This window comes from Oncorhynchus tshawytscha, linkage group LG08 (assembly GCF_018296145.1).
Source record: "Oncorhynchus tshawytscha isolate Ot180627B linkage group LG08, Otsh_v2.0, whole genome shotgun sequence".
In the NCBI taxonomy this organism is placed as follows: Eukaryota; Metazoa; Chordata; class Actinopteri; order Salmoniformes; family Salmonidae; genus Oncorhynchus; species Oncorhynchus tshawytscha.
Window position 1 is genome coordinate 64,585,688 of NC_056436.1, and position 25,790 is coordinate 64,611,477.

At 48.0% G+C, this 25,790-nt stretch overlaps 1 protein-coding gene across 2 annotated transcripts in view; it reads right to left on the reverse strand.

Annotated features, from left to right (window-relative positions):
* Positions 1–787: 787 nt before the first annotated feature.
* Positions 788–25,790, reverse strand: part of LOC112255655 (serine/threonine-protein phosphatase 2A 55 kDa regulatory subunit B gamma isoform) — a 45,248-nt gene continuing 20,245 nt past the window's right edge. For both annotated transcript variants that reach the window (XM_042325816.1, XM_042325815.1), the window contains 5 exons: positions 21,803–21,980; positions 21,176–21,340; positions 20,699–20,868; positions 1,535–1,626; positions 788–1,294 (listed from right to left, as the gene is read on the reverse strand). In XM_042325816.1, coding sequence (XP_042181750.1) covers positions 1,000–1,294; positions 1,535–1,626; positions 20,699–20,868; positions 21,176–21,340; positions 21,803–21,980 — 900 coding nt within the window. In that variant the 3' untranslated portion in view covers positions 788–999. The remainder of the gene's footprint in view (positions 1,295–1,534; positions 1,627–20,698; positions 20,869–21,175; positions 21,341–21,802; positions 21,981–25,790) is intronic.

Genomic DNA, 25,790 nt, shown 5'->3' on the forward strand with positions numbered 1-25,790 from the left:
ACAAAAGGAGAGCTCTTTGTTGTTGTCTATGGTAACTAGTGCTGTGTAGAGGCAGAGCTCCAGAAGCCTTTTTACAGCCTGTTTATGGTTAGAAAGGCAGCCAGTAAATTTGTATAAACAAAAAAAAAAATCCATCATGCAGCATATTTTTTGCTTGATTGTTGGACTTGATTTTTGCTTCATTCCTTGTGTTTCATTGCAAAGTAGCACGACACAGCCAAGTTCCCCAGCAGTCTTCACAATCAACTGAAACATCAGGATTAAATGTCACCTAGGTGTGACAGGCAGCCTTGTGGAACCCAACGTCCTACTGACTAATGTCTCATGTACCATTAACTGTCATTGTCATCACTTTTACCATCATCATCATCATTAATGATAATTCAAATCATGTAACATGTAACATGATTTAACAAAAAAACTATAATTAGACTTCAAACATTCCGCAAACATTTCCACTAGTTACCACCAGGAACCACAAAGGGTTTTTTACACCAACGTCAAGAATCAGTCCAGACTGTAGGAGAGGACTGAGCACAGACATGTACAGAAACAGAGTGAGGAGGAAGGGGAAGAAGAGGAAGAGGCAGATGATCAGAAAAAGGCAGACACATGTGAAAGCTCCTCCTGTCAAGAGGTCAAACCCTCAGAATGCAAAAATGACCAATAGCAAAACAAACACCATCAGATCAGCCACAATCCAGAGGTCAACAGTCAACACATCCATGATTTAGAATTCCATAAACCATAATCCAGCATCATTCTTATTGGGTTATCCAGCTCCCCTGTCTGGTCCTAGGGTGGACCAGTCCATCCACTGAGAACTGTGGAGTGTGTGTCTTTACAGCATCTCCCTGTCATCTAGAGAGAGAGAGAGAGAGTGTGTGTGTGTGTGTGTGTGCATATGTTACATGTTCTTGCTTGCCTTACTGTCTGAATGAATGTTTGCTTCAGTGTGTGTGTGTGTGTGTGTACGTCTCCAGCCTCCTGCTCTCTCTCTCAGCCATGCATCTCCTGGTTGAGTTTGTCCTGGAAGATGTACAGGTTGTTGGTGGCAGCGATGGCGATGATGTTCTCCGTGGGGTGCCAGGCCGTGTGCAGGATCTTCTTGGTGAAGTCCAGGCTGTCCACGCTGATGTCATCCTTGCGTCGTTTCCCGCCCTGGCAGACGCGCCGAGGCTTGAGCACGGCCCGGGGCTTACTGCTCTCCCTGGACGCCTCCAGGGTCACGTCACGGTTGGTGTTCCGGTCAAACATCCGGAAGAAATTGTTGTAGGCCCCAGTCATGATCACACTGGGAGAGGGGGATGGAGGGAGAGAGAGAGAAGAGTTGAGAGGAGACAAAGGAAGTCAATGTGCCTAGGTCCTTGAGAATGTCCTATTCTGCCCTTGTGCTGAATAACGCCATGAGCACAGACATTCATTCCCAGAGCAACAAATAACGGATTAGAAGAGCCACTCACAAACCCTCTCTCACTCTCACCCTCACTCTCACACTCACACTCAAACTCACACACACACACACTTTATCTACCTGTCTGAGCCGTTCCAGACACACTCAAACTTGTCGAAGATGCAGTCGTTCTCGTACAGGGAGCAAAGCTTGCTGCGGAGGTATTCATGCACCTGCAGGATCACACACAGAGATTTAATCAACACACTGTTCACAGCCAACACACACACACACAGACAAAGTCAGGACACAGTGTGCAACACTGACAGGGACAGCTCTAAACAGAATCCACAGCACAGTACTCACATAGACAGCTTTGACACTTATTACAGTATATTCATTCTGAGAGAGGAGAGGATAAACCTAATATATTTTAGGAGAACTACAGAACCACATTCTAATCTAATCCATTTAGGACAGAGCCAGGCAGGCGCACGCACACACACACATCCCTATTGATTTGTTGGACCTGCTTGTATCAGCATTTTGTCTGGGTGGTGATGTCTGCGTCCAGCGGTCCATCTACAGTCAAACTGAGTTGATGGTTCGGTTGTAAATCAAAACGTATTGGTATGTTTTGCTTCCATACCGTTCTCGCTGACCAATGAAAATGTGTTGTGTTGAAGAAAACATTGGCTGTTCTCTCTCCTCTCCTCTCCTCCCCTCCCCTCCCCTCTCCTCTCCTCTCCTCTCCTCTCCTCTCCTCTCCTCTCCTCTCCTCCCTCCCCTCCCCTCCCCTCCCCTCCCCTCCCCCTCTCCTCCCTCCCCTCCCCTCCCCTCTCCTCCCCTCCCCTCCCCTCCCCTCCCCTCCCCACCCCTCCCCTCTCTCCTCACCCTCTCCTCTCCTCAACCTCTCCTCTCCCCTCTCCTCTCCTCCCTCTCCTCCCCTCCCTCTCCTCTCCTCTCCTCTCCTCTACTCTCCTCTCCCCTCTCCTCTCCTCACCCTCTCCTCTCCCTCTCCCCTCCTCCCCTCCCTCTCCTCTCCTCCCCTCTCCTCCCCTCTCCTCTCCTCTCCTCTCCTCTCCTCTCCTCTCTCTCCTCTCCCTCTCCTCTCCTCTCCTCTCCTCTCCTCTCCTCTCGTCAATAAAGGAAAGACTTCAGTTAATACGGACAAATCAGAAGAGTTTTACAGTTCTGACATTCTCCCATCCCCCACCTCCCTCTCAGTCTCCTCTCCTCACCCCTCTCCTCTCCCATCCCCCACCTCCCTCTCAATCTCCTTGCTGCATTGCAGATGTAGATAGGCCTCAGTAAGGTATCCCCTCCTACTCTCCCAGTGTAGTGGCTCAGTCAGGTATCCCCTCCTCCTCTCCCAGTGTAGTGGCTCAGTAAGGTATCCCCTCCTCCTCTCCCAGTATAGTGGCTCAGTAAGGTATCCCCTCCTACTCTCCCAGTGTAGTGGCTCAGGAAGGTATCCCCTCCTACTCTCCCAGTGTAGTGGCTCAGTAAGGTATCCCTCCTACTCTCCCAGTGTAGTGGCTCAGTAAGGTATCCTCCTACTCTCCCAGTGTAGTGGCTCAGTAAGGTATCCCTCCCACACTCCCAGTGTAGTGGCTCAGTAAGGTATCCCCTCCTACTCTCCCAGTGTAGTGGCTCAGTAAGGTATCCCCTCCTACTCTCCCAGTGTAGTGGCTCAGTAAGGTATCCCTCCTACTCTCCCAGTGTAGTGGCTCAGTAAGGTATCCCCTCCTACTCTCCCAGTGTAGTGGCTCAGTAAAGGTATCCCCCTACTCTCCCAGTGTAGTGGCTCAGTAAGGTATCCCCTACTCTCCCAGTGTAGTGGCTCAGTAAGGTATCCCCCTCCTCTCCCAGTGTAGTGGCTCAGTAAGGTATCCCCCTACTCTCCCAGTGTAGTGGCTCAGTAAGGTATCCTCCTACTCTCCCAGTATAGTGGCTCAGTAAGGTATCCTCCTACTCTCCCAGTGTAGTGGCTCAGTAAGGTATCCCCTCCTACTCTCCCAGTGTAGTGGCTCAGTAAGGTATCCCCTCCTACTCTCCCAGTGTAGTGGCTCAGTAAGGTATCCCCTCCTACTCTCCCAGTATAGTGGCTCAGTAAGGTATCCCCTCCTACTCTCCCAGTGTAGTGGCTCAGTAAGGTATCCCCTCCTCCACTCCCAGTATAGTGGCTCAGTAAGGTATCCTCCTACTCTCCCAGTATAGTGGCTCAGTAAGGTATCCTCCTACTCTCCCAGTGTAGTGGCTCAGTAAGGTATCCTCCTACTCTCCCAGTGTAGTGGCTCAGTAAGGTATCCCCTCCTACTCTCCCAGTGTAGTGGCTCAGTAAGGTATCCCCTCCTCCTCTCCCAGTGTAGTGGCTCAGTAAGGTATCCCCTCCTCCTCTCCCAGTGTAGTGGCTCAGTAAGGTATCCCCCTACTCTCCCAGTGTAGTGGCTGAGTAAGGTATCCCTCCTACTCTCCCAGTGTAGTGGCTCAGTAAGGTATCCCCTCCCACACTCCCAGTGTAGTGGCTCAGTAAGGTATCCCCTCCTACTCTCCCAGTGTAGTGGCTCAGTAAGGTATCCTCCTACTCTCCCAGTGTAGTGGCTCAGTAAGGTATCCCCCCTACTCTCCCAGTGTAGTGGCTCAGTAAGGTATCCCTCCTACTCTCCCAGTGTAGTGGCTCAGTAAGGTATCCCCCCTACTCTCCCAGTGTAGTGGCTCAGTAAGGTATCCCCCTACTCTCCCAGTGTAGTGGCTCAGTAAGGTATCCCCCTCCTCTCCCAGTGTAGTGGCTCAGTAAGGTATCCCCCTACTCTCCCAGTGTAGTGGCTCAGTAAGGTATCCCCTCCTACTCTCCCAGTATAGTGGCTCAGTAAGGTATCCCCTCCCTCTCCCAGTGTAGTGGCTCAGTAAGGTATCCCCTCCTACTCTCCCAGTGTAGTGGCTCAGTAAGGTATCCCCTCCTACTCTCCCAGTGTAGTGGCTCAGTAAGGTATCCCCTCCTACTCTCCCAGTATAGTGGCTCAGTAAGGTATCCTCCTACTCTCCCAGTGTAGTGGCTCAGTAAGGTATCCCCTCCTCCACTCCCAGTATAGTGGCTCAGTAAGGTATCCCTCCTACTCTCCCAGTATAGTGGCTCAGTAAGGTATCCCCTCCTACTCTCCCAGTGTAGTGGCTCAGTAAGGTATCCTCCTACTCTCCCAGTATAGTGGCTCAGTAAGGTATCCCCTCCTACTCTCCCAGTGTAGTGGCTCAGTAAGGTATCCCCTCCTCCTCTCCCAGTGTAGTGGCTCAGTAAGGTATCCCCTCCTCTCTCCCAGTATAGTGGCTCAGTAAGGTATCCCCTCCTACTCTCCCAGTGTAGTGGCTCAGTAAGGTATCCCCTCCTACTCTCCCAGTGTAGTGGCTCAGGAAGGTATCCCTCCTACTCTCCCAGTGTAGTGGCTCAGTAAGGTATCCCCTCCTCCACTCCCAGTGTGGTGGCTCAGTAAGGTATCCCCTCCTACTCTCCCAGTGTAGTGGCTCAGTAAGGTATCCCCTCCTACTCTCCCAGTGTAGTGGCTCAGTCAGGTATCCCCTCCTACACTCCCAGTGTAGTGGCTCAGTAAGGTATCCTCCCACTCTCCCAGTGTAGTGGCTCAGTAAGGTATCCCCTCCTCCTCTCCCAGTGTAGTGGCTCAGTAAGGTATCCCCTCCTACTCTCCCAGTGTAGTGGCTCAGTAAGGTATCCCCTCCTACTCTCCCAGTGTAGTGGCTCAGTCAGGTATCCCCTCCTCCACTCCCAGTGTAGTGGCTCAGTAAGGTATCCCCTCCCACTCTCCCAGTGTAGTGGCTCAGTAAGGTATCCCCCCTTCTCTCCCAGTGTAGTGGCTCAGTAAGGTATCCCCTCCTACTCTCCCAGTATAGTGGCTCAGTAAGGTATCCCCCTTCTCTCCCAGTGTAGTGGCTCAGTAAGGTATCCCCTCCTACTCTCCCAGTATAGTGGCTCAGTAAGGTATCCCCTCATACTCTCCCAGTGTAGTGGCTCAGTAAGGTATCCCCTCCTCCTCTCCCAGTGTAGTGGCTCAGTAAGGTATCCCCTCCTACTCTCCCAGTGTAGTGGCTCAGTAAGGTATCCCCTCCTACTCTCCCAGTGTAGTGGCTCAGTAAGGTATCCCCTCCTCCACTCCCAGTATAGTGGCTCAGTAAGGTATCCCCTCCTACTCTCCCAGTATAGTGGCTCAGTAAGGTATCCCCTCCTACTCTCCCAGTGTAGTGGCTCAGTAAGGTATCCCTCCTACTCTCCCAGTATAGTGGCTCAGTAAGGTATCCCCTCCTACTCTCCCAGTGTAGTGGCTCAGTAAGGTATCCCCTCCTCCTCTCCCAGTGTAGTGGCTCAGTAAGGTATCCCCTCCTCCTCTCCCAGTGTAGTGGCTCAGTAAGGTATCCCCTCCCACTCTCCCAGTATAGTGGCTCAGTAAGGTATCCCCTCCTCCTCTCCCAGTATAGTGGCTCAGTAAGGTATCCCCTCCTACTCTCCCAGTGTAGTGGCTCAGTAAGGTATCCCCTCCTACTCTCCCAGTGTAGTGGCTCAGTCAGGTATCCCCTCCTCCTCTCCCAGTGTAGTGGCTCAGTAAGGTATCCCCTCCTACTCTCCCAGTGTAGTGGCTCAGTAAGGTATCCTCCTCCTCTCCCAGTGTAGTGGCTCAGTAAGGTATCCCCTCCTCCTCTCCCAGTGTAGTGGCTCAGTAAGGTATCCCCCTTCTCTCCCAGTGTAGTGGCCCAGTAAGGTATCCCCTCCTACTCTCCCAGTATAGTGGCTCAGTAAGGTATCCCCACACTTCTCTCCCAGTGTAGTGGCTCAGTAAGGTATCCCCTCCTACTCTCCCAGTATAGTGGCTCAGTAAGGTATCCCCCCCTTCTCTCCCAGTGTAGTGGCTCAGTAAGGTATCCTCTCCTACTCTCCCAGTATAGTGGCTCAGTAAGGTATCCCCTCCTACTCTCCCAGTGTAGTGGCTCAGTAAGGTATCCCCTCCTACTCTCCCAGTGTAGTGGCTCAGTAAGGTATCCCCTCCTACTCTCCCATTGTAGTGGCTCAGTAAGGTATCCCCTCCTACTCTCCCAGTGTAGTGGCTCAGTAAGGTATCCCCTCCTCCTCTCCCAGTGTAGTGGCTCAGTAAGGTATCCCCCTACTCTCCCAGTGTAGTGGCTCAGTAAGGTATCCCCCCTACTCTCCCAGTGTAGTGACTCAGTAAGGTATCCCCTCCTCCACTCCCAGTATAGTGGCTCAGTAAGGTATCCCCTCCTACTCTCCCAGTATAGTGGCTCAGTAAGGTATCCCCTCCTACTCTCCCAGTGTAGTGGCTCAGTAAGGTATCCCCTCCTACTCTCCCAGTATAGTGGCTCAGTAAGGTATCCCCTCCTACTCTCCCAGTGTAGTGGCTCAGTAAGGTGTCCCCTCCCACTCTCCCAGTATAGTGGCTCAGTAAGGTATCCCCTCCTCCTCTCCCAGTATAGTGGCTCAGTAAGGTATCCCCTCCTACTCTCCCAGTGTAGTGGCTCAGTAAGGTATCCCCTCCTACTCTCCCAGTGTAGTGGCTCAGTAAGGTATCCCTCCTCCACTCCCAGTGTAGTGGCTCAGTAAGGTATCCCCTCCCACTCTCCCAGTGTAGTGGCTCAGTAAGGTATCCTCCTCCACTCCCAGTGTAGTGGCTCAGTAAGGTATCCCCTCCTACTCTCCCAGTGTAGTGGCTCAGTAAGGTATCCCCTCCTCCTCTCCCAGTGTAGTGGCTAAGTAAGGTATCCCCTCCTCCTCTCCCAGTGTAGTGGCTCAGTAAGGTATCCCCCTTCTCTCCCAGTGTAGTGGCTCAGTAAGGTATCCCCTCCTACTCTCCCAGTATAGTGGCTCAGTAAGGTATCCCCTCCTACTCTCCCAGTGTAGTGGCTCAGTAAGGTATCCCCTCCTACTCTCCCAGTGTAGTGGCTCAGTAAGGTATCCTCTCCCACTCTCCCAGTGTAGTGGCTCAGTCAGGTATCCCCTCCTACTCTCCCAGTGTAGTGGCTCAGTAAGGTATCCCCTCCTACTCTCCCAGTGTAGTGGCTCAGTAAGGTATCCCCCTCCTCTCCCAGTGTAGTGGCTCAGTAAGGTATCCCCCCCACTCTCCCAGTGTAGTGGCTCAGTAAGGTATCCCCTCCTACTCTCCCAGTGTAGTGGCTCAGTAAGGTATCCCCCTTCTCTCCCAGTGTAGTGGCTCAGTAAGGTATCCCCCTTCTCTCCCAGTGTTGTGGCTCAGTAAGGCATCCCCTCCTACTCTCCCAGTGTAGTGGCTCAGTAAGGTATCCCTCCCACTCTCCCAGTGTAGGAAAATAACCTCACACTCAACGTCAACAAAACTAAGGAGATGATTGTGGACTTCAGGAAACAGCAGAGGGAACACCCCCATCCACATCGATGGAACAGTAGTGGAGAGGGTAGCAAGTTTTAAGTTCCTCGGCATACACATCACAGACAAACTGAATTGGTCCACTCACACAGACAGCATCGTGAAGAAGGCGCAGCAGCGCCTCTTCAACCTCAGGAGGCTGAAGAAATTCGGCTTGTCACCAAAAGCACTCACAAACTTCTACAGATGCACAATCGAGAGCATCCTGGCGGGCTGTATCACCGCCTGGTATGGCAACTGCACCGCCCTCAACCGTAAGGCTCTCCAGAGGGTAGTGAGGTCTGCACAACGCATCACCGGGGGCAAACTACCTGCCCTCCAGGACACCTACACCACCCGATGCTACAGGAAGGCCATAAAGATCATCAAGGACATCAACCACCCGAGCCACTGCCTGTTCACCCCGCTGTCATCCAGAAGGCGAGGTCAGTACAGGTGCATCAAAGCTGGGACCGAGAGACTGAAAAACAGCTTCTATCTCAAGGCCATCAGACTGTTAAACAGCCACCACTAACATCGAGTGGCTGCTGCCAACACACTGTCAATGACACTGACTCAACTCCAGCCACTTTAATAATGGGAATTGATGGGAAATGATGTAAATATATCACTAGCCACTTTAAACAATGCTACCTTATATAATGTTACTTACCCTACATTATTCATCTCATATGCATACGTATATACTGTACTCTATATCATCGACTGCATCCTTATGTAATACATGTATCACTAGCCACTTTAACTATGCCACTTGGTTTACATACTCATCTCATATGTATATACTGTACTCGATATCATCTACTGTATCTTGCCTATGCTGCTCTGTACCATCACTCATTCGTATATCCTTATGTACATATTCTTTATCCCCTTACACTGTGTATAAGACAGTAGTTTTTGGAATTGTTAGTTAGATTACTTGTTCGTTATTACTGCATTGTCGGAACTAGAAGCACAAGCATTTCGCTACACTCGCATTAAGATCTGCTAACCATGTGTATGTGACAAATAAAATTTGATTTGATTTGATTTGATAGTGGCTCAGGAAGGTATCCCCTCATACTCTCCCAGTGTAGTGGCTCAGTAAGGTATCCCCTCCTCCTCTCCCAGTGTAGTGGCTCAGTAAGGTATCCCCTCCTAATCTCCCAGTGTAGTGGCTCAGTAAGGTATCCCCTCCTACTCTCCCATTGTAGTGGCTCAGTAAGGTATCCCCTCCTACTCTCCCAGTGTAGTGGCTCAGTAAGGTATCCCCTCCTACTCTCCCAGTGTAGTGGCTCAGTAAGGTATCCCCCCTACTCTCCCAGTGTAGTGGCTCAGTAAGGTATCCCATCCTACTCTCCCAGTCTAGTGGCTCAGTAAGGTATCCCCCTCCTCTCCCAGTGTAGTGGCTCAGTAAGGTATCCCCTCCTACTCTCCCAGTATAGTGGCTCAGTAAGGTATCCTCCTACTCTCCCAGTGTAGTGGCTCAGTAAGGTATCCCTCCTCCACTCCCAGTGTAGTGGCTCAGTAAGGTATCCCCTCCTACTCTCCCAGTGTAGTGGCTCAGTAAGGTATCCCCTCCTCCAATCCCAGTGTAGTGGCTCAGTAAGGTATCCTCCTACTCTCCCAGTGTAGTGGCTCAGTAAGGTATCCTCCCACTCTCCCAGTATAGTGGCTCAGTAAGGTATCCCCTCCTCCTCTCCCAGTATAGTGGCTCAGTAAGGTATCCCCTCCTACTCTCCCAGTGTAGTGGCTCAGTAAGGTATCCCCTCCTACTCTCCCAGTGTAGTGGCTCAGGAAGGTATCCTCCTACTCTCCCAGTGTAGTGGCTCAGTAAGGTATCCCCTCCTCCACTCCCAGTGTGGTGGCTCAGTAAGGTATCCCCTCCTACTCTCCCAGTGTAGTGGCTCAGTAAGGTATCCCCTCCTACTCTCCCAGTGTAGTGGCTCAGTAAGGTATCCCCTCCTCCACTCCCAGTGTAGTGGCTCAGTAAGGTATCCCCTCCTCCTCTCCCAGTGTAGTGGCTCAGTAAGGTATCCCTTCCTACTCTCCCAGTGTAGTGGCTCAGTAAGGTATCCTCCTACTCTCCCAGTGTAGTGGCTCAGTAAGGTATCCCTTCCTACTCTCCTAGTGTAGTGGCTCAGTAAGGTATCCCCCTCCTCTCCCAGTGTAGTGGCTCAGTAAGGTATCCCCTCCTCCTCTCCCAGTGTAGTGGCTCAGTAAGGTATCCCCTCCTACTCTCCCAGTGTAGTGGCTCAGTAAGGTATCCCCTCCTACTCTCCCAGTGTAGTGGCTCAGTAAGGTATCCCCCCTCCTCTCCCAGTGTAGTGGCTCAGTAAGGTATCCCCTCCTACTCTCCCAGTATAGTGGCTCAGTAAGGTATCCCCTCCTACTCTCCCAGTGTAGTGGCTCAGTAAGGTATCCCCTCCTACTCTCCCAGTGTAGTGGCTCAGTAAGGTATCCCCTCCTCCACTCCCAGTGTAGTGGCTCAGTAAGGTATCCCCTCCTCCTCTCCCAGTGTAGTGGCTCAGTAAGGTATCCCCTCCTCCACTCCCAGTGTGGTGGCTCAGTAAGGTATCCCCTCCTACTCTCCCAGTGTAGTGGCTCAGTAAGGTATCCCCTCCTCCACTCCCAGTGTAGTGGCTCAGTAAGGTATCCCCTCCTCCAATCCCAGTGTTGTGGCTCAGTAAGGTATCCCCTCCTCCTCTCCCAGTATAGTGGCTCAGTAAAGTATCCCCTCCTCCACTCCCAGTGTAGTGGCTCAGTAAGGTATCCCCTCCTCCTCTCCCAGTGTAGTGGCTCAGTAAGGTATCCCCTCCTCCACTCCCAGTGTGGTGGCTCAGTAAGGTATCCTCCTACTCTCCCAGTGTAGTGGCTCAGTAAGGTATCCCCTCCTCCACTCCCAGTGTAGTCGCTCAGTAAGGTATCCCCTCCTCCTCTCCCAGTGTAGTGGCTCAGTAAGGTATCCCTTCCTACTCTCCCAGTGTAGTGGCTCAGTAAGGTATCCCCTCCTACTCTCCCAGTGTAGTGGCTCAGTAAGGTATCCCTTCCTACTCTCCTAGTGTAGTGGCTCAGTAAGGTATCCCCCCCTCTCCCAGTGTAGTGGCTCAGTAAGGTATCCCCTCCTCCTCTACCAGTGTAGTGGTTCAGTAAGGTATCCCCTCCTACTCTCCCAGTGTAGTGGCTCAGTAAGGTATCCCTCCTACTCTCCCAGTGTAGTGGCTCAGTAAGGTATCCCCCTCCTCTCCCAGTGTAGTGGCTCAGTAAGGTATCCCCTCCTACTCTCCCAGTATAGTGGCTCAGTAAGGTATCCCCTCCTACTCTCCCAGTGTAGTGGCTCAGTAAGGTATCCCCTCATCCACTCCCAGTGTAGTGGCTCAGTAAGGTATCCCCTCCTACTCTCCCAGTGTAGTGGCTCAGTAAGGTATCCCCTCCTCCAATCCCAGTGTTGTGGCTCAGTAAGGTATCCCCTCCTCCTCTCCCAGTATAGTGGCTCAGTAAAGTATCCCCTCCTCCACTCCCAGTGTAGTGGCTCAGTAAGGTATCCCCTCCTCCTCTCCCAGTGTAGTGGCTCAGTAAGGTATCCCCTCCTCCTCTCCCAGTGTAGTGGCTCAGTAAGGTATCCCCTCCTACTCTCCCAGTGTAGTGGCTCAGTAAGGTATCCCCTCCTACTCTCCCAGTGTAGTGGCTCAGTAAGGTATCCCCTCCTACTCTCCCAGTGTAGTGGCTCAGTAAGGTATCCCCTCCTACTCTCCCAGTGTAGTGGCTCAGTCAGGTATCCCCTCCTCCACTCCCAGTGTAGTGGCTCAGTAAGGTATCCCCTCCCACTCTCCCAGTGTAGTGGCTCAGTAAGGTATCCCCTCCTACTCTCCCAGTGTAGTGGCTCAGTAAGGTATCCCCTCCTCCTCTCCCAGTGTAGTGGCTCAGTAAGGTATCCCCTCCTCCTCTCCCAGTGTAGTGGCACAGTAAGGTATCCCCCCTTCTCTCCCAGTGTAGTGGCTCAGTAAGGTATCCCCTCCTACTCTCCCAGTATAGTGGCTCAGTAAGGTATCCCCTCCTACTCTCCCAGTGTAGTGGCTCAGTAAGGTATCCTCCTACTCTCCCAGTGTAGTGGCTCAGTAAGGTATCCTCTCCCACTCTCCCAGTGTAGTGGCTCAGTAAGGTATCCCCTCCTACTCTCCCAGTGTAGTGGCTCAGTAAGGTATCCTCCTACTCTCCCAGTGTAGTGGCTAAGTAAGGTATCCTCCTACTCTCCCAGTGTAGTGGCTCAGTAAGGTATCCCCTCCCACTCTCCCAGTGTAGTGGTTCAGTAAGGTATCCCCTCCTCCTCTCCCAGTGTAGTGGCTCAGTAAGGTATCCCCCTCCTCTCCCAGTGTAGTGGCTCAGTAAGGTATCCCCCCTCCTCTCCCAGTGTAGTGGCTCAGTAAGGTATCCCCTCCCACTCTCCCAGTGTAGTGGCTCAGTAAGGTATCCCCTCCTACTCTCCCAGTGTAGTGGCTCAGTAAGGTATCCCCCTTCTCTCCCAGTGTTGTGGCTCAGTAAGGCATCCCCTCCTACTCTCCCAGTGTAGTGGCTCAGTAAGGTATCCCCTCCTCCTCTCCCAGTGTAGTGGCTCAGTAAGGTATCCCCTCCTACTCTCCCAGTATAGTGGCTTAGTAAGGTATCCTCCTACTCTCCCAGTGTAGTGGCTCAGTAAGGTATCCCCTCCTACTCTCCCAGTGTAGTGGCTCAGGAAGGTATCCCCTCCTACTCTCCCAGTGTAGTGGCTCAGTAAGGTATCCCCTCCTCCACTCCCAGTGTGGTGGCTCAGTAAGGTATCCTCCTACTCTCCCAGTGTAGTGGCTCAGTAAGGTATCCCCTCCTACTCTCCCAGTGTAGTGGCTCAGTAAGGTATCCCCTCCTCCATTCCCAGTGTAGTGGCTCAGTAAGGTATCCCCTCCTCCTCTCCCAGTGTAGTGGCTCAGTAAGGTATCCCTTCCTACTCTCCCAGTGTAGTGGCTCAGTAAGGTATCCCCTCCTACTCTCCCAGTGTAGTGGCTCAGTAAGGTATCCCTTCCTACTCTCCTAGTGTAGTGGCTCAGTAAGGTATCCCCCTCCTCTCCCAGTGTAGTGGCTCAGTAAGGTATCCCCTCCTCCTCTCCCAGTGTAGTGGCTCAGTAAGGTATCCCCTCCTACTCTCCCAGTGTAGTGGCTCAGTAAGGTATCCCATCCTACTCTCCCAGTGTAGTGGCTCAGTAAGGTATCCCCCTCCTCTCCCAGTGTAGTGGCTCAGTAAGGTATCCCCTCCTACTCTCCCAGTATAGTGGCTCAGTAAGGTATCCCCTCCTACTCTCCCAGTGTAGTGGCTCAGTAAGGTATCCCCTCCTCCACTCCCAGTGTAGTGGCTCAGTAAGGTATCCCCTCCTACTCTCCCAGTGTAGTGGCTCAGTAAGGTATCCCCTCCTCCAATCCCAGTGTTGTGGCTCAGTAAGGTATCCCCTCCTCCTCTCCCAGTATAGTGGCTCAGTAAAGTATCCCCTCCTCCACTCCCAGTGTAGTGGCTCAGTAAGGTATCCCCTCCTCCTCTCCCAGTGTAGTGGCTCAGTAAGGTATCCCCTCCTACTCTCCCAGTGTAGTGGCTCAGTAAGGTATCCCCTCCTACTCTCCCAGTGTAGTGGCTCAGTAAGGTATCCCCTCCTACTCTCCCAGTGTAGTGGCTCAGTAAGGTATCCCCTCCTACTCTCCCAGTGTAGTGGCTCAGTCAGGTATCCCCTCCTCCACTCCCAGTGTAGTGGCTCAGTAAGGTATCCCCTCCCACTCTCCCAGTGTAGTGGCTCAGTAAGGTATCCCCTCCTACTCTCCCAGTGTAGCGGCTCAGTAAGGTATCCCCTCCTCCTCTCCCAGTGTAGTGGCTCAGTAAGGTATCCCCTCCTCCTCTCCCAGTGTAGTGGCTCAGTAAGGTATCCCCTCCCACTCTCCCAGTATAGTGGCTCAGTAAGGTATCCCCTCCTCCTCTCCCAGTATAGTGGCTCAGTAAGGTATCCCCTCCTACTCTCCCAGTGTAGTGGCTCAGTAAGGTATCCCCTCCTACTCTCCCAGTGTAGTGGCTCAGGAAGGTATCCCCTCCTACTCTCCCAGTGTAGTGGCTCAGTAAGGTATCCCCTCCTCCACTCCCAGTGTGGTGGCTCAGTAAGGTATCCCCTCCTACTCTCCCAGTGTAGTGGCTCAGTAAGGTATCCCCTCCTACTCTCCCAGTGTAGTGGCTCAGTAAGGTATCCCCTCCTCCACTCCCAGTGTAGTGGCTCAGTAAGGTATCCCCTCCTCCTCTCCCAGTGTAGTGGCTCAGTAAGGTATCCCTTCCTACTCTCCCAGTGTAGTGGCTCAGTAAGGTATCCCCTCCTACTCTCCCAGTGTAGTGGCTCAGTAAGGTATCCCTTCCTACTCTCCTAGTGTAGTGGCTCAGTAAGGTATCCCCTCCTCCTCTCCCAGTGTAGTGGCTCAGTAAGGTATCCCCTCCTACTCTCCCAGTGTAGTGGCTCAGTAAGGTATCCCCTCCTACTCTCCCAGTGTAGTGGCTCAGTAAGGTATCCCCCTCCTCTCCCAGTGTAGTGGCTAAGTAAGGTATCCCCTCCTACTCTCCCAGTGTAGTGGCTCAGTAAGGTATCCCCTCCCACTCTCCCAGTGTAGTGGCTCAGTAAGGTATCCCCTCCTCCTCTCCCAGTGTAGTGGCTCAGTAAGGTATCCCCCTCCTCTCCCAGTGTAGTGGCTCAGTAAGGTATCCCCTCCTACTCTCCCAGTATAGTGGCTCAGTAAGGTATCCCCTCCTACTCTCCCAGTGTAGTGGCTCAGTAAGGTATCCCCTCCTACTCTCCCAGTGTAGTGGCTCAGTAAGGTATCCTCTCCCACTCTCCCAGTGTAGTGGCTCAGTAAGGTATCCCCTCCTACTCTCCCAGTGTAGTGGCTCAGTAAGGTATCCCCTCCTACTCTCCCAGTGTAGTGGCTAAGTAAGGTATCCCCTCCTACTCTCCCAGTGTAGTGGCTCAGTAAGGTATCCCCTCCCACTCTCCCAGTGTAGTGGCTCAGTAAGGTATCCCCTCCTCCTCTCCCAGTGTAGTGGCTCAGTAAGGTATCCCCCTCCTCTCCCAGTGTAGTGGCTCAGTAAGGTATCCCCCTCCTCTCCCAGTGTAGTGGCTCAGTAAGGTATCCCCTCCCACTCTCCCAGTGTAGTGGCTCAGTAAGGTATCCCCTCCTACTCTCCCAGTGTAGTGGCTCAGTAAGGTATCCCCCCCCTTCTCTCCCAGTGTCGTGGCTCAGTAAGGCATCCCCTCCTACTCTCCCAGTGTAGTGGCTCAGTAAGGTATCCCCTCCCACTCTCCCAGTGTAGGAAAATAACCTCACACTCAACGTCAACAAAACTAAGGAGATGATTGTGGACTTCAGGAAACAGCAGAGGGAACACCCCCCCATCCACATCGATGGAACAGTAGTGGAGAGGGTAGCAAGTTTTAAGTTCCTCGGCATACACATCACAGACAAACTGAATTGGTCCAGTCACACAGACAGCATCGTGAAGAAGGCGCAGCAGCGCCTCTTCAACCTCAGGAGGCTGAAGAAATTCGGCTTGTCACCAAAAGCACTCACAAACTTCTACAGATGCACAATCGAGAGCATCCTGGCGGGCTGTATCACCGCCTGGTATGGCAACTGCACCGCCCTCAACCGTAAGGCTCTCCAGAGGGTAGTGAGGTCTGCACAACGCATCACCGGGGCAAACTACCTGCCCTCCAGGACACCTACACCACCCGATGCTACAGGAAGGCCATAAAGATCATCAAGGACATCAACCACCCGAGCCACTGCCTGTTCACCCCGCTGTCATCCAGAAGGCGAGGTCAGTACAGGTGCATCAAAGCTGGGACCGAGAGACTGAAAAACAGCTTCTATCTCAAGGCCATCAGACTGTTAAACAGCCACCACTAACATCGAGTGGCTGCTGCCAACACACTGTCAATGACACTGACTCAACTCCAGCCACTTTAATAATGGGAATTGATGGGAAATGATGTAAATATATCACTAGCCACTTTAAACAATGCTACCTTATATAATGTTACTTACCCTACATTATTCATCTCATATGCATACGTATATACTGTACTCTATATCATCGACTGCATCCTTATGTAATACATGTATCACTAGCCACTTTAACTATGCCACTTGGTTTACATACTCATCTCATATGTATATACTGTACTCGATATCATCTACTGTATCTTGCCTATGCTGCTCTGTACCATCACTCATTCGTATATCCTTATGTACATATTCTTTATCCCCTTACACTGTGTATAAGACAGTAGTTTTTTGGAATTGTTAGTTAGATTACTTGTTCGTTATTACTGCATTGTCGGAACTAGAAGCACAAGCATTTCGCTACACTCGCATTAACATCTGCTAACCATGTGTATGTGACAAATAAAATTTGATTTGATTTGATTTGATAGTGGCTCAGGAAGGTATCCCCTCATACTCTCCCAGTGTAGTGGCTCAGTAAGGTATCCCCTCCTACTCTCCCAGTGTAGTGGCTCAGTAAGGTATCCCCCCTCCTCTCCCAGTGTAGTGGCTCAGTAAGGTATCCCCTCCCACTCTCCCAGTGTAGTGGCTCAGTAAGGTATCCCCTCCTCCTCTCCCAGTGTCTGTGTCTCTGAGTTAATTGTGATAGTACATACTGTCTGTGTCTCTGTGTTAATAGTGATATTACATACTGTCAGTGTCTCTGTGTTAATAGTGATATTACATATTGTCTGAGTCTCTTTGTTAATAGTGATTTTACATACTGTCTGTGTCTCTGTGTTAATAGTAATATTACATACTGTCTGGGTAAATAGTGATATTACATACTGTCTGTGTCTCTGTTTTAATTGTGATATTACATACTGTCAGTATCTCTGTGTTAATAGTGATATTACATACTGTCTGAGTAAATAGTGATATTACATACTGTCTGTGTCTCTGTGTTAATAGTGATATTACATACTCTCTGTGTTAATAGTGATTTTACATACTGTCTGTGTCTCTGTGTTAATAGTGATATTACTCACTGTCTGAGTAAATAGTGATATTACATACTGTCTGTGTCTCTGTGTTAATAGTTATATTACATACTGTCTGTGTCTCTGTTTTAATAGTGATATTACATACTGTGTGTGTCTCTGTGTTAATAGTGATATTACATACTGTCTGTGTCTCTGTGTTAATAGTGATATTACATACTGTCTGTGTCACTGTTTTAATAGTGATATTACATACTGTCTGTGTCTCTGTTTTAATTGTGATATTACATACTGTCAGTATCTCTGTGTTAATAATGATATTACATACTGTCTGAGTAAATAGTGATATTACATACTGTCTGTGACTCTGTGTTAATAGTGATATTACATACTCTCTGTGTCTCTGTGTTAGTAGTAATATTACATACTGTCTGAGTTAATAGTGATATTACATACTGTCTGTGTCTCTGTGTTAATAGTGATATTGCATACTGTCTGTGTCTCTGTGTTAATAGTGATATTACATACTGTCTGTGTCTCTGTGTTAATAGTGATATTACATACTGTCTGTGTCTCTGTTTTAATAGTGATATTACATACTGTGTGTGTCTCTCTGTTAATAGTGATATTACATACTGTCTGAGTAAATAGTGATATTACATACTGTCTGTGTCTCTGTGTTAATAGTGATATTACATACTCTCTGTGTTAATAGTGATTTTACATACTGTCTGTGTCTCTGTGTTAATAGTGATATTAATTACTGTCTGTGTCTCTGTTTTAATAGTGATATTACATACTGTCTGTGTCTCTGTGTTAATAGTTATATTACATACTGTCTGTGTCTCTGTTTTAATAGTGATATTACATACTGTGTGTGTCTCTGTTTTAATAGTGATATTACATACTGTCTGTGTCTCTGTTTTAATTGTGATATTACATACTGTCAGTATCTCTGTGTTAATAGTGACATTACATACTGTCTGAGTAAATAGTGATATTACATACTGTCTGTGTCTCTGTGTTAATAGTGATATTACATACTCTCTGTGTTAATAGTGATTTTACATACTGTCTGCGTCTCTGTGTTAATAGTGATATTACATACTCTCTGTGTTAATAGTGATTTTACATACTGTCTGTGTCTCTGTGTTAATAGTGATATTACATACTGTCTGTGTCTCTGTGTTAATAGTGATATTACATACTGTCTGTGTCTCTGTGTTAATAGTGATATTACATACTGTCTGTGTCTCTGTGTTAATAGTGATATTACATACTGTCTGTGTCTCTGTGTTAATAGTGAAATTACATACTGTCTGTGTCTCTGTATTAATAGTGATATTACATATTGTCTGAGTTATTAGTGATATTACATACTGTCTGTGTCTCTGTGTTAATAGTGATATTACATACTGTCTGTGTCTCTGTGTTAATAGTGATATTACATATTGTCTGAGTCTCTGTGTTAGTAGTAATATTACATACTGTCTGAGTTAATAGTGATATTACATACTGTCTGTGTCTCTGTGTTAATAGTGATATTACATACTGTCTGTGTATCTGAGTTAATAGTGATATTACATACTGTCTGTGTCTCTGTGTTAATAGTGATATTACATACTGTCTGTGTCTCTGTGTTATAGTGATATTACATATTGTCTGAGTCTCTTTGTTAATAGTGATTTTACATACTGTCTGTGTCTCTGTGTTAATAGTGATATTACATACTGTCTGTGTCTCTGTGTTAATAGTGATATTACATACTGTCTGTGTCTCTGTGTTAATAGTGATATTACATATTGTCTGAGTCTCTGTGTTAGTAGTAATATTACATACTGTCTGAGTTAATAGTGATATTACATACTGTCTGTGTCTCTGTGTTAATAGTGATATTACATACTGTCTGTGTATCTGAGTTAATAGTGATATTACATACTGTATGTGTCTCTGTGTTAATAGTGATATTACATACTGTCTGTGTCTCTGTGTTAATAGTGATATTACATACGGTCTGTGTCTCTGTTTTAATAGTGATATTACATACTGTCTGTGTCTCTGTTTTAATAGTGATATTACATACTGTCTGTGTCTCTGTGTTAATAGTGATATTACATACTGTCTGTGTATCTGAGTTAATAGTGATATTACATACTGTATGTGTCTCTGTGTTAATAGTGATATTACATACTGTCTGTGTCTCTGTGTTAATAGTGATATTACATACGGTCTGTGTCTCTGTTTTAATAGTGATATTACATACTGTCTGTGTCTCTGTTTTAATTGTGATATTACATACTGTCAGTATCTCTGTGTTAATAGTGATATTACATACTGTCTGAGTAAATAGTGATATTACATACTGTCTGTGTCTCTGTGTTAATTGTGATATTACATACTCTCTGTGTTAATAGTGATTTTACATACTGTCTGTGTCTCTGTGTTAATAGTGATATTACATACTGTCTGAGTAAATAGTGATATTACATACTGTCTGTGTCTCTGTGTTAATAGTGATATTACATACTGTCTGTGTCTCTGTGTTAATATTGATATTACATACTCTCTGTGTCTCTGTGTTAATAGTGATATTACATACCGTCTGTGTCTCTGTGTTAATAGTGATATTACATACTGTCTGTGTGTCTCTGTGTTAGTAGTAATATTACATACTGTCTGAGTTAATAGTGATATTACATACTGTCTGTGTCTCTGTGTTAATAGTGATATTACGTACTGTCTGTGTCTCTGTGTTAATAGTGATATTACATACTGTCTGTGTCTCTGTTTTAATAGTGATATTACATACTGTCAGTGTCTCTGTTTTAATAGTGATATTACATACTGTCTGAGTCTCTGTGTTAATAGTGATTTTACATACTGTCTGAGTAAATAGTGATATTACATACTGTCTGTGTCTCTCAGTTAATAGTGATATTACATACTGTCTGTGTCTCTGTGTTAATAGTGATATTACATACTGTCAGTGTCTCTGTTTTAATAGTGATATTACATACTGTCTGAGTCTCTGTGTTAATAGTGATTTTACATACTGTCTGTGTCTCTGTGTTAATAGTAATATTACATACTGTCTGAGTAAATAGTGATATTACATACTGTCTGTGTCTCTGTGTAAATAGTGATATTACATACTGTCTGTGTCTCTGTGTTAATAGTGATATTACATACTGTCTCTGTCTCTGTATTAATAGTGATATTACATATTGTCTGAGTTAATAGTGATATTACATACTGTCTGTGTCTCTGTTTTAATAGTGATATTACATACTGTCTGTGTCTCTGTGTTAATAGTGATATTACGTACTGTCTGTGTCTCTGTGTTAATAGTGATATTACATACTGTCTGTGTCTCTGTGTTAATAGTGATATTACATACTGGCTGTGTCTCTGTGTTAATAGTGATATTACATACTGTCTGTGTCTCTGTGTTAATAGTGATATTACATACTGTCTGTGTTAATAGTGATATTACATACTGTCTGTGTCTCTGTGTTAATAGTGATTTTACATACTGTCTGTGTCTCTGTGTTAATATTGATTTTACATACTGTCTGACTTAATAGTGATATTACATACTGTCTGTGTCTCTGTGTTAATAGTGATATTACATACTGTCTGTGTCTCTGTGTTAATAGTGATATTACATACTGTCTGAGTTAATAGTGATATTACATACTGTCTGTGTAAATAGTGATATTACATACTGTCTGTGTCTCTGTGTTAATAGTGATATTACATATTGTCTGTGTCTCTGTGTTAATAATGATATTACATACTGTCTTCGTCTCTGTGTTAATAGTGATATTACATACTCTCTGTGTTAATAGTGATATTGGACTCCTCACCTGGTATATCTCCAGGGGCTTGTTCTCCATGTTGAGGTCCCACACCTTGGCAGTGAGGTAGTCTCTGGTCAGCAGGTAGCGCCCGCTGTGGCTGAACTTCACGTCCGACACAGACGAGATGATCTCAGAGAAGAAGGAGCGGTTACTGGGGTCTTCTGGCTCCTCAAACACTGTGGGAGGAGACGGGGTGAGAGTGTGTGTGTGTTAGTGTGTGTGTGTGAGTGTGTGTGTGCGTGTGTGTGTGCGTGTGCGTGTGTGTACGTGTGTGTGTGTGTGTGTGTGTGTGTGTGTGTGTGTGTGTGTGTGTGTGTGTGTGTGTGTGTGTGTGTGTGTGTGTGTGTGTGTGTGTGCGTGTGTGTGTGTGCGTGTGCGTGTGTGCGTGTGTGCGTGCGTGTGTGTGTGTGTGTGTGTGTGTGTGTGTGCGTGTGTGCGCGCGTGTGTGCGCGTGCGTGTGCGTGTGCGTGTGTGAGTACTCACGTTTGGAGTGTTTGTCACACAGTGCGGCCTCTCTCATGTCACAGAGCCGTAGAGTTCCCTTACTGCTGCTATAGACCAACAGGTTACAGTGGTGAGGATGGAACTCTGCTGCTGTTATCACCTCTGTCAGATCCTCCATGTTCACTGGCTTGATGTCCACGATGTCTGGGGCATGGGTTCAGGACTACAACATACTGTCTATATAACTGCATACACACATTTGTTTGTGTACGAGGGTGATTACAAACATAGCATATTCAGAATGATACACCAAAACACACTGACATTATTACATATAGTATTATACACATACCTTTAGGGGGTACTGGGGTAGTGGGAGGATAATCTCAACTTCAGATTAATTGTAACATGCAAATCCTGTCTGGGGTGAGGAGTGTGTGTGTTCTATTCAGCTGCGTTACATGCCACAAAAGCTGAGAAAAATGTATAGATGTAATAATTAATTGACCAGCATTTTCACTCCTCAGGAATGATTCCCCTCACCCACATCACTGTATGTGTGTGTGTGTGTGTGTGCGTGTGTGCGTGTGTGTGTGTGTGCGTGTGTGCGAACAGTGTCTTATAGAAGAGTGTGTGTATTGACCCATTGTCTGATCTAAAGGATACTGAAGCTGCGGTTGGTGATGCCCAGGTGCCAGAGGTTGATCCTCAGGTCGTCAGCTGACATGTAGGTCTCATGGTCAGAGTTGACAGAGATGGAGTTGACATGGTAGGTGTGGGCGTTGGCAAAGACACGCCGAGGACTCACCTCCACCATCAGATCCATGGGCTTCAACACCGGCACCTAGACAGAGTACAGACAGTCAGAACACACAACACACCAGGGTTCCCCAACTGGCGGCCCGCGTGCCGAATTTGGCTCGCAGATGGTTTCATTTCGTCCCCTAAGTTATCAAAGGATTAAACATTTTAAAAAACGTTTTATTTTCCATTCTTGGACATGAAATACTATAAAAACACCAGCATGTCAGCTCCAAGTGATTTTAATTTTGGAAATATTTTCCCAAGTATTTTTACGCATGTTTTAGTCAAATATTATATCTGTTTGGGCTTCTTGCAGTCTACAAATATTTGTAATTACAGTATGTTCCGCCTCAAGAAAAAATCCTCCCGTGGCTAAATCTAATTGATGATCCCTATCAGAGGATACAGCCTGAAACACAGATGTGTCATGTGGTGAGTAGACCCAAAATGATGAGATCAAATGATAGAGTCCATATTCACAGAATAAGTCAAAAATAAATTGGTTTATTTCATTTTGTCCAAAATGGGAGATTCAAATTGATTGTATCTTTACAGAGAGCACAGAGAAATCACTGAGATATACCCATTAGGAATGCATGCAATACTGGGATATTATCGCTTGTGGAAATTAAGGCAGAGAAAAGCAAGGTTTCTCACTAATAGATTTTTTCTGTATCTATTGGTCATGTGACCTTGTTCAAAATCTTCTTCCATCAGTGCTTTAGGGCACAGGGATGATGACATGAGAAGAATGCAACAAATAATGTCAACCAGTACAGAGGAGTATGGCTGTGTTTTCACCAACGCAGAGACAACAGTCCCACCCAAATAACAGAACAGCTGGCAGTATGTTGTCGCCAAGCGCACACACACAAACGCACACGTAGCGTTTCAATCGGTGACGTCCCTCGCTCTGAGATCTTGAAGTAGTCGTTTCCCTTGCTATGCAAGAGCAGCGGCTTTTGTGGAGCAGTAGGTGGTGTGCTGGGAGGCAGTTGTTGATGTGTTCAGAGGGTCCCTGGTTCAAGCGCAGGTTGGGACAAGGAGAGGGACAGAAGCAATACTGCTACACACACCTTGTGCCAATGACCCACTTTTATAAATGCAAACACATCTGCACCACTGACCTACTTATGCTGTCTGATCTGGAACACGTGCATGTGTGTGAATGTGTGTGTGTGCACAGAACACACACAGGACATAGATACAGAGGGAAGGGAAAGAAAGATAAACAGACAGACAGACAGACAGACAGACAGACAGACAGACAGACAGACAGACAGACAGACAGACAGACAGACAGACAGGTTTCATTACATACAGCCGAGAAGAACTACTGAATATAAGATCAGCGTCAACTCACCATCAGTACGACCAAGAATATGTTTTTCGCGTTGCGGATCCTGTGTTCTGCCTTACAACCAGTGTGTGGATCACATGCAGCGACCCAAAAAAACGACTCAGAAAAAGAGGGAAACGAAGCGGTCTTCTGGTCAGACTCCGGAGACGGGCACATCGTGCACCACTCCCTAGCATTCTTCTTGCCAATGTCCAGTCTCTTGACAACAAGGTTGACGAAATCCGAGCAAGGGTAGCATTCCAGAGGGACATCAGAGACTGTAACGTTCTCTGCTTCACGGAAACATGACTAACTGGAGAGACGCAATCCGAAGCAGTGCAGCCAGCGGGTTTCTCCACGCATCGCGCCGACAGAAACAAACATCTTTCTGGTAAGAAGAGGGGCGGGGGCGTATGCCTTATGGCCAACGTGACATGGTGTGATGAAAGAAACATACAGGAACTCAAATCCTTCTGTTCACCTGATTTAGAATTCCTCACAATCAAATGTAGACCGCATTATCTACCAAGAGAATTCTCTTCGATTATAATCACAGCCGTATATATCCCCCCAAGCAGACACATCGATGGCTCTGAACGAACTTTATTTAACTCTCTGCAATCTGGAAACGATTTATCCGGAGGCTGCATTCATTGTAGCTGGGGATTTTAACAAGGCTAATCTGAAAACAAGACTCCCTAAATTTTATCAGCATATCGATTGCGCAACCAGGGGTGGAAAGACCCTGGATCATTGTTACTCTAACTTCCGCGACGCATATAAGGCCCTGCCCCGCCCCCTTTCGGAAAAGCTGACCACGACTCCATTTTGTTGATCCCTGCCTACAGACAGAAACTAAAACAAGAAGCTCCCACGCTGAGGTCTGTCCAACGCTGGTCCGACCAAGCTGACTCCACACTCCAAGACTGCTTCCATCACGTGGACTGGGAGATGTTTCGTATTCGGTCAGACAACAACATTGACGAATACGCTGATACGGTGTGCGAGTTCATTAGAACGTGCGTTGAAGATGTCGTTCCCATAGCAACGATTAAAACATTCCCTAACCAGAAACCGTGGATTGATGGCAGCATTCGTGTAAAACTGAAGGCGCGAACCACTGCTTTTAATCAGGGCAAGGTGTCTGGTAACATGACTGAATACATACAGTGCAGCTATTCCCTCCGCAAGGCTATCAAACAAGCTAAGCGCCAGTACAGAGACAAAGTAGAATCTCAATTCAACGGCTCAGACACAAGAGGCATGTGGCAGGGTCTACAGTCAATCACGGACTACAGGAAGAAACCCAGCCCAGTCACGGACCAGGATGTCTTGCTCCCAGGCAGACTAAATAACTTTTTGCCCGCTTTGAGGACAATACAGTGCCACTGACACGGCCTGCAACGAAAACATGCGGTCTCTCCTTCACTGCAGCCGAAGTGAGTAAGACATTTAAACGTGTTAACCCTCGCAAGGCTGCAGGCCCAGACGGCATCCCCAGCCGCGCCCTCAGAGCATGCGCAGACCAGCTGGCCGGTGTGTTTACGGACATATTCAATCAATCCCTATACCAGTCTGCTGTTCCCACATGCTTCAAGAGGGCCACCATTGTTCCTGTTCCCAAGAAAGCTAAGGTAACTGAGCTAAACGACTACCGCCCCGTAGCACTCACATCCGTCATCATGAAGTGCTTTGAGAGACTAGTCAAGGACCATATCACCTCCACCCTACCTGACACCCTTGACCCACTCCAATTTGCTTACCGCCCAAATAGGTCCACAGACGATGCAATCTCAACCACACTGCACACTGCCCTAACCCATCTGGACAAGAGGAATACCTATGTGAGAATGCTGTTCATCGACTACAGCTCGGCATTCAACACCATAGTACCCTCCAAGCTCGTCATCAAGCTCGAGACCCTGGGTCTCGACCCCGCCCTGTGCAACTGGGTACTGGACTTCCTGACGGGCCGCCCCCAGGTGGTGAGGGTAGGCAACAACATCTCCTCCCCGCTGATCCTCAACACTGGGGCCCCACAAGGGTGCGTTCTGAGCCCTCTCCTGTACTCCCTGTTCACCCACGACTGCGTGGCCATGCACGCCTCCAACTCAATCATCAAGTTTGCGGACGACACAACAGTGGTAGGCTTGATTACCAACAACGACGAGACGGCCTACAGGGAGGAGGTGAGGGCCCTCGGAGTGTGGTGTCAGGAAAATAACCTCACACTCAACGTCAACAAAACTAAGGAGATGATTGTGGACTTCAGGAAACAGCAGAGGGAACACCCCCCATCCACATCGATGGAACAGTAGTGGAGAGGGTAGCAAGTTTTAAGTTCCTCGGCATACACATCACAGACAAACTGAACTGGTCCACTCACACAGACAGCATCGTGAGGAAGGCGCAGCAGCGCCTCTTCAACCTCAGGAGGCTGAAGAAATTCGGCTTGTCACCAAAAGCACTCACAAACTTCTACAGATGCACAATCGAGAGCATCCTGGCGGG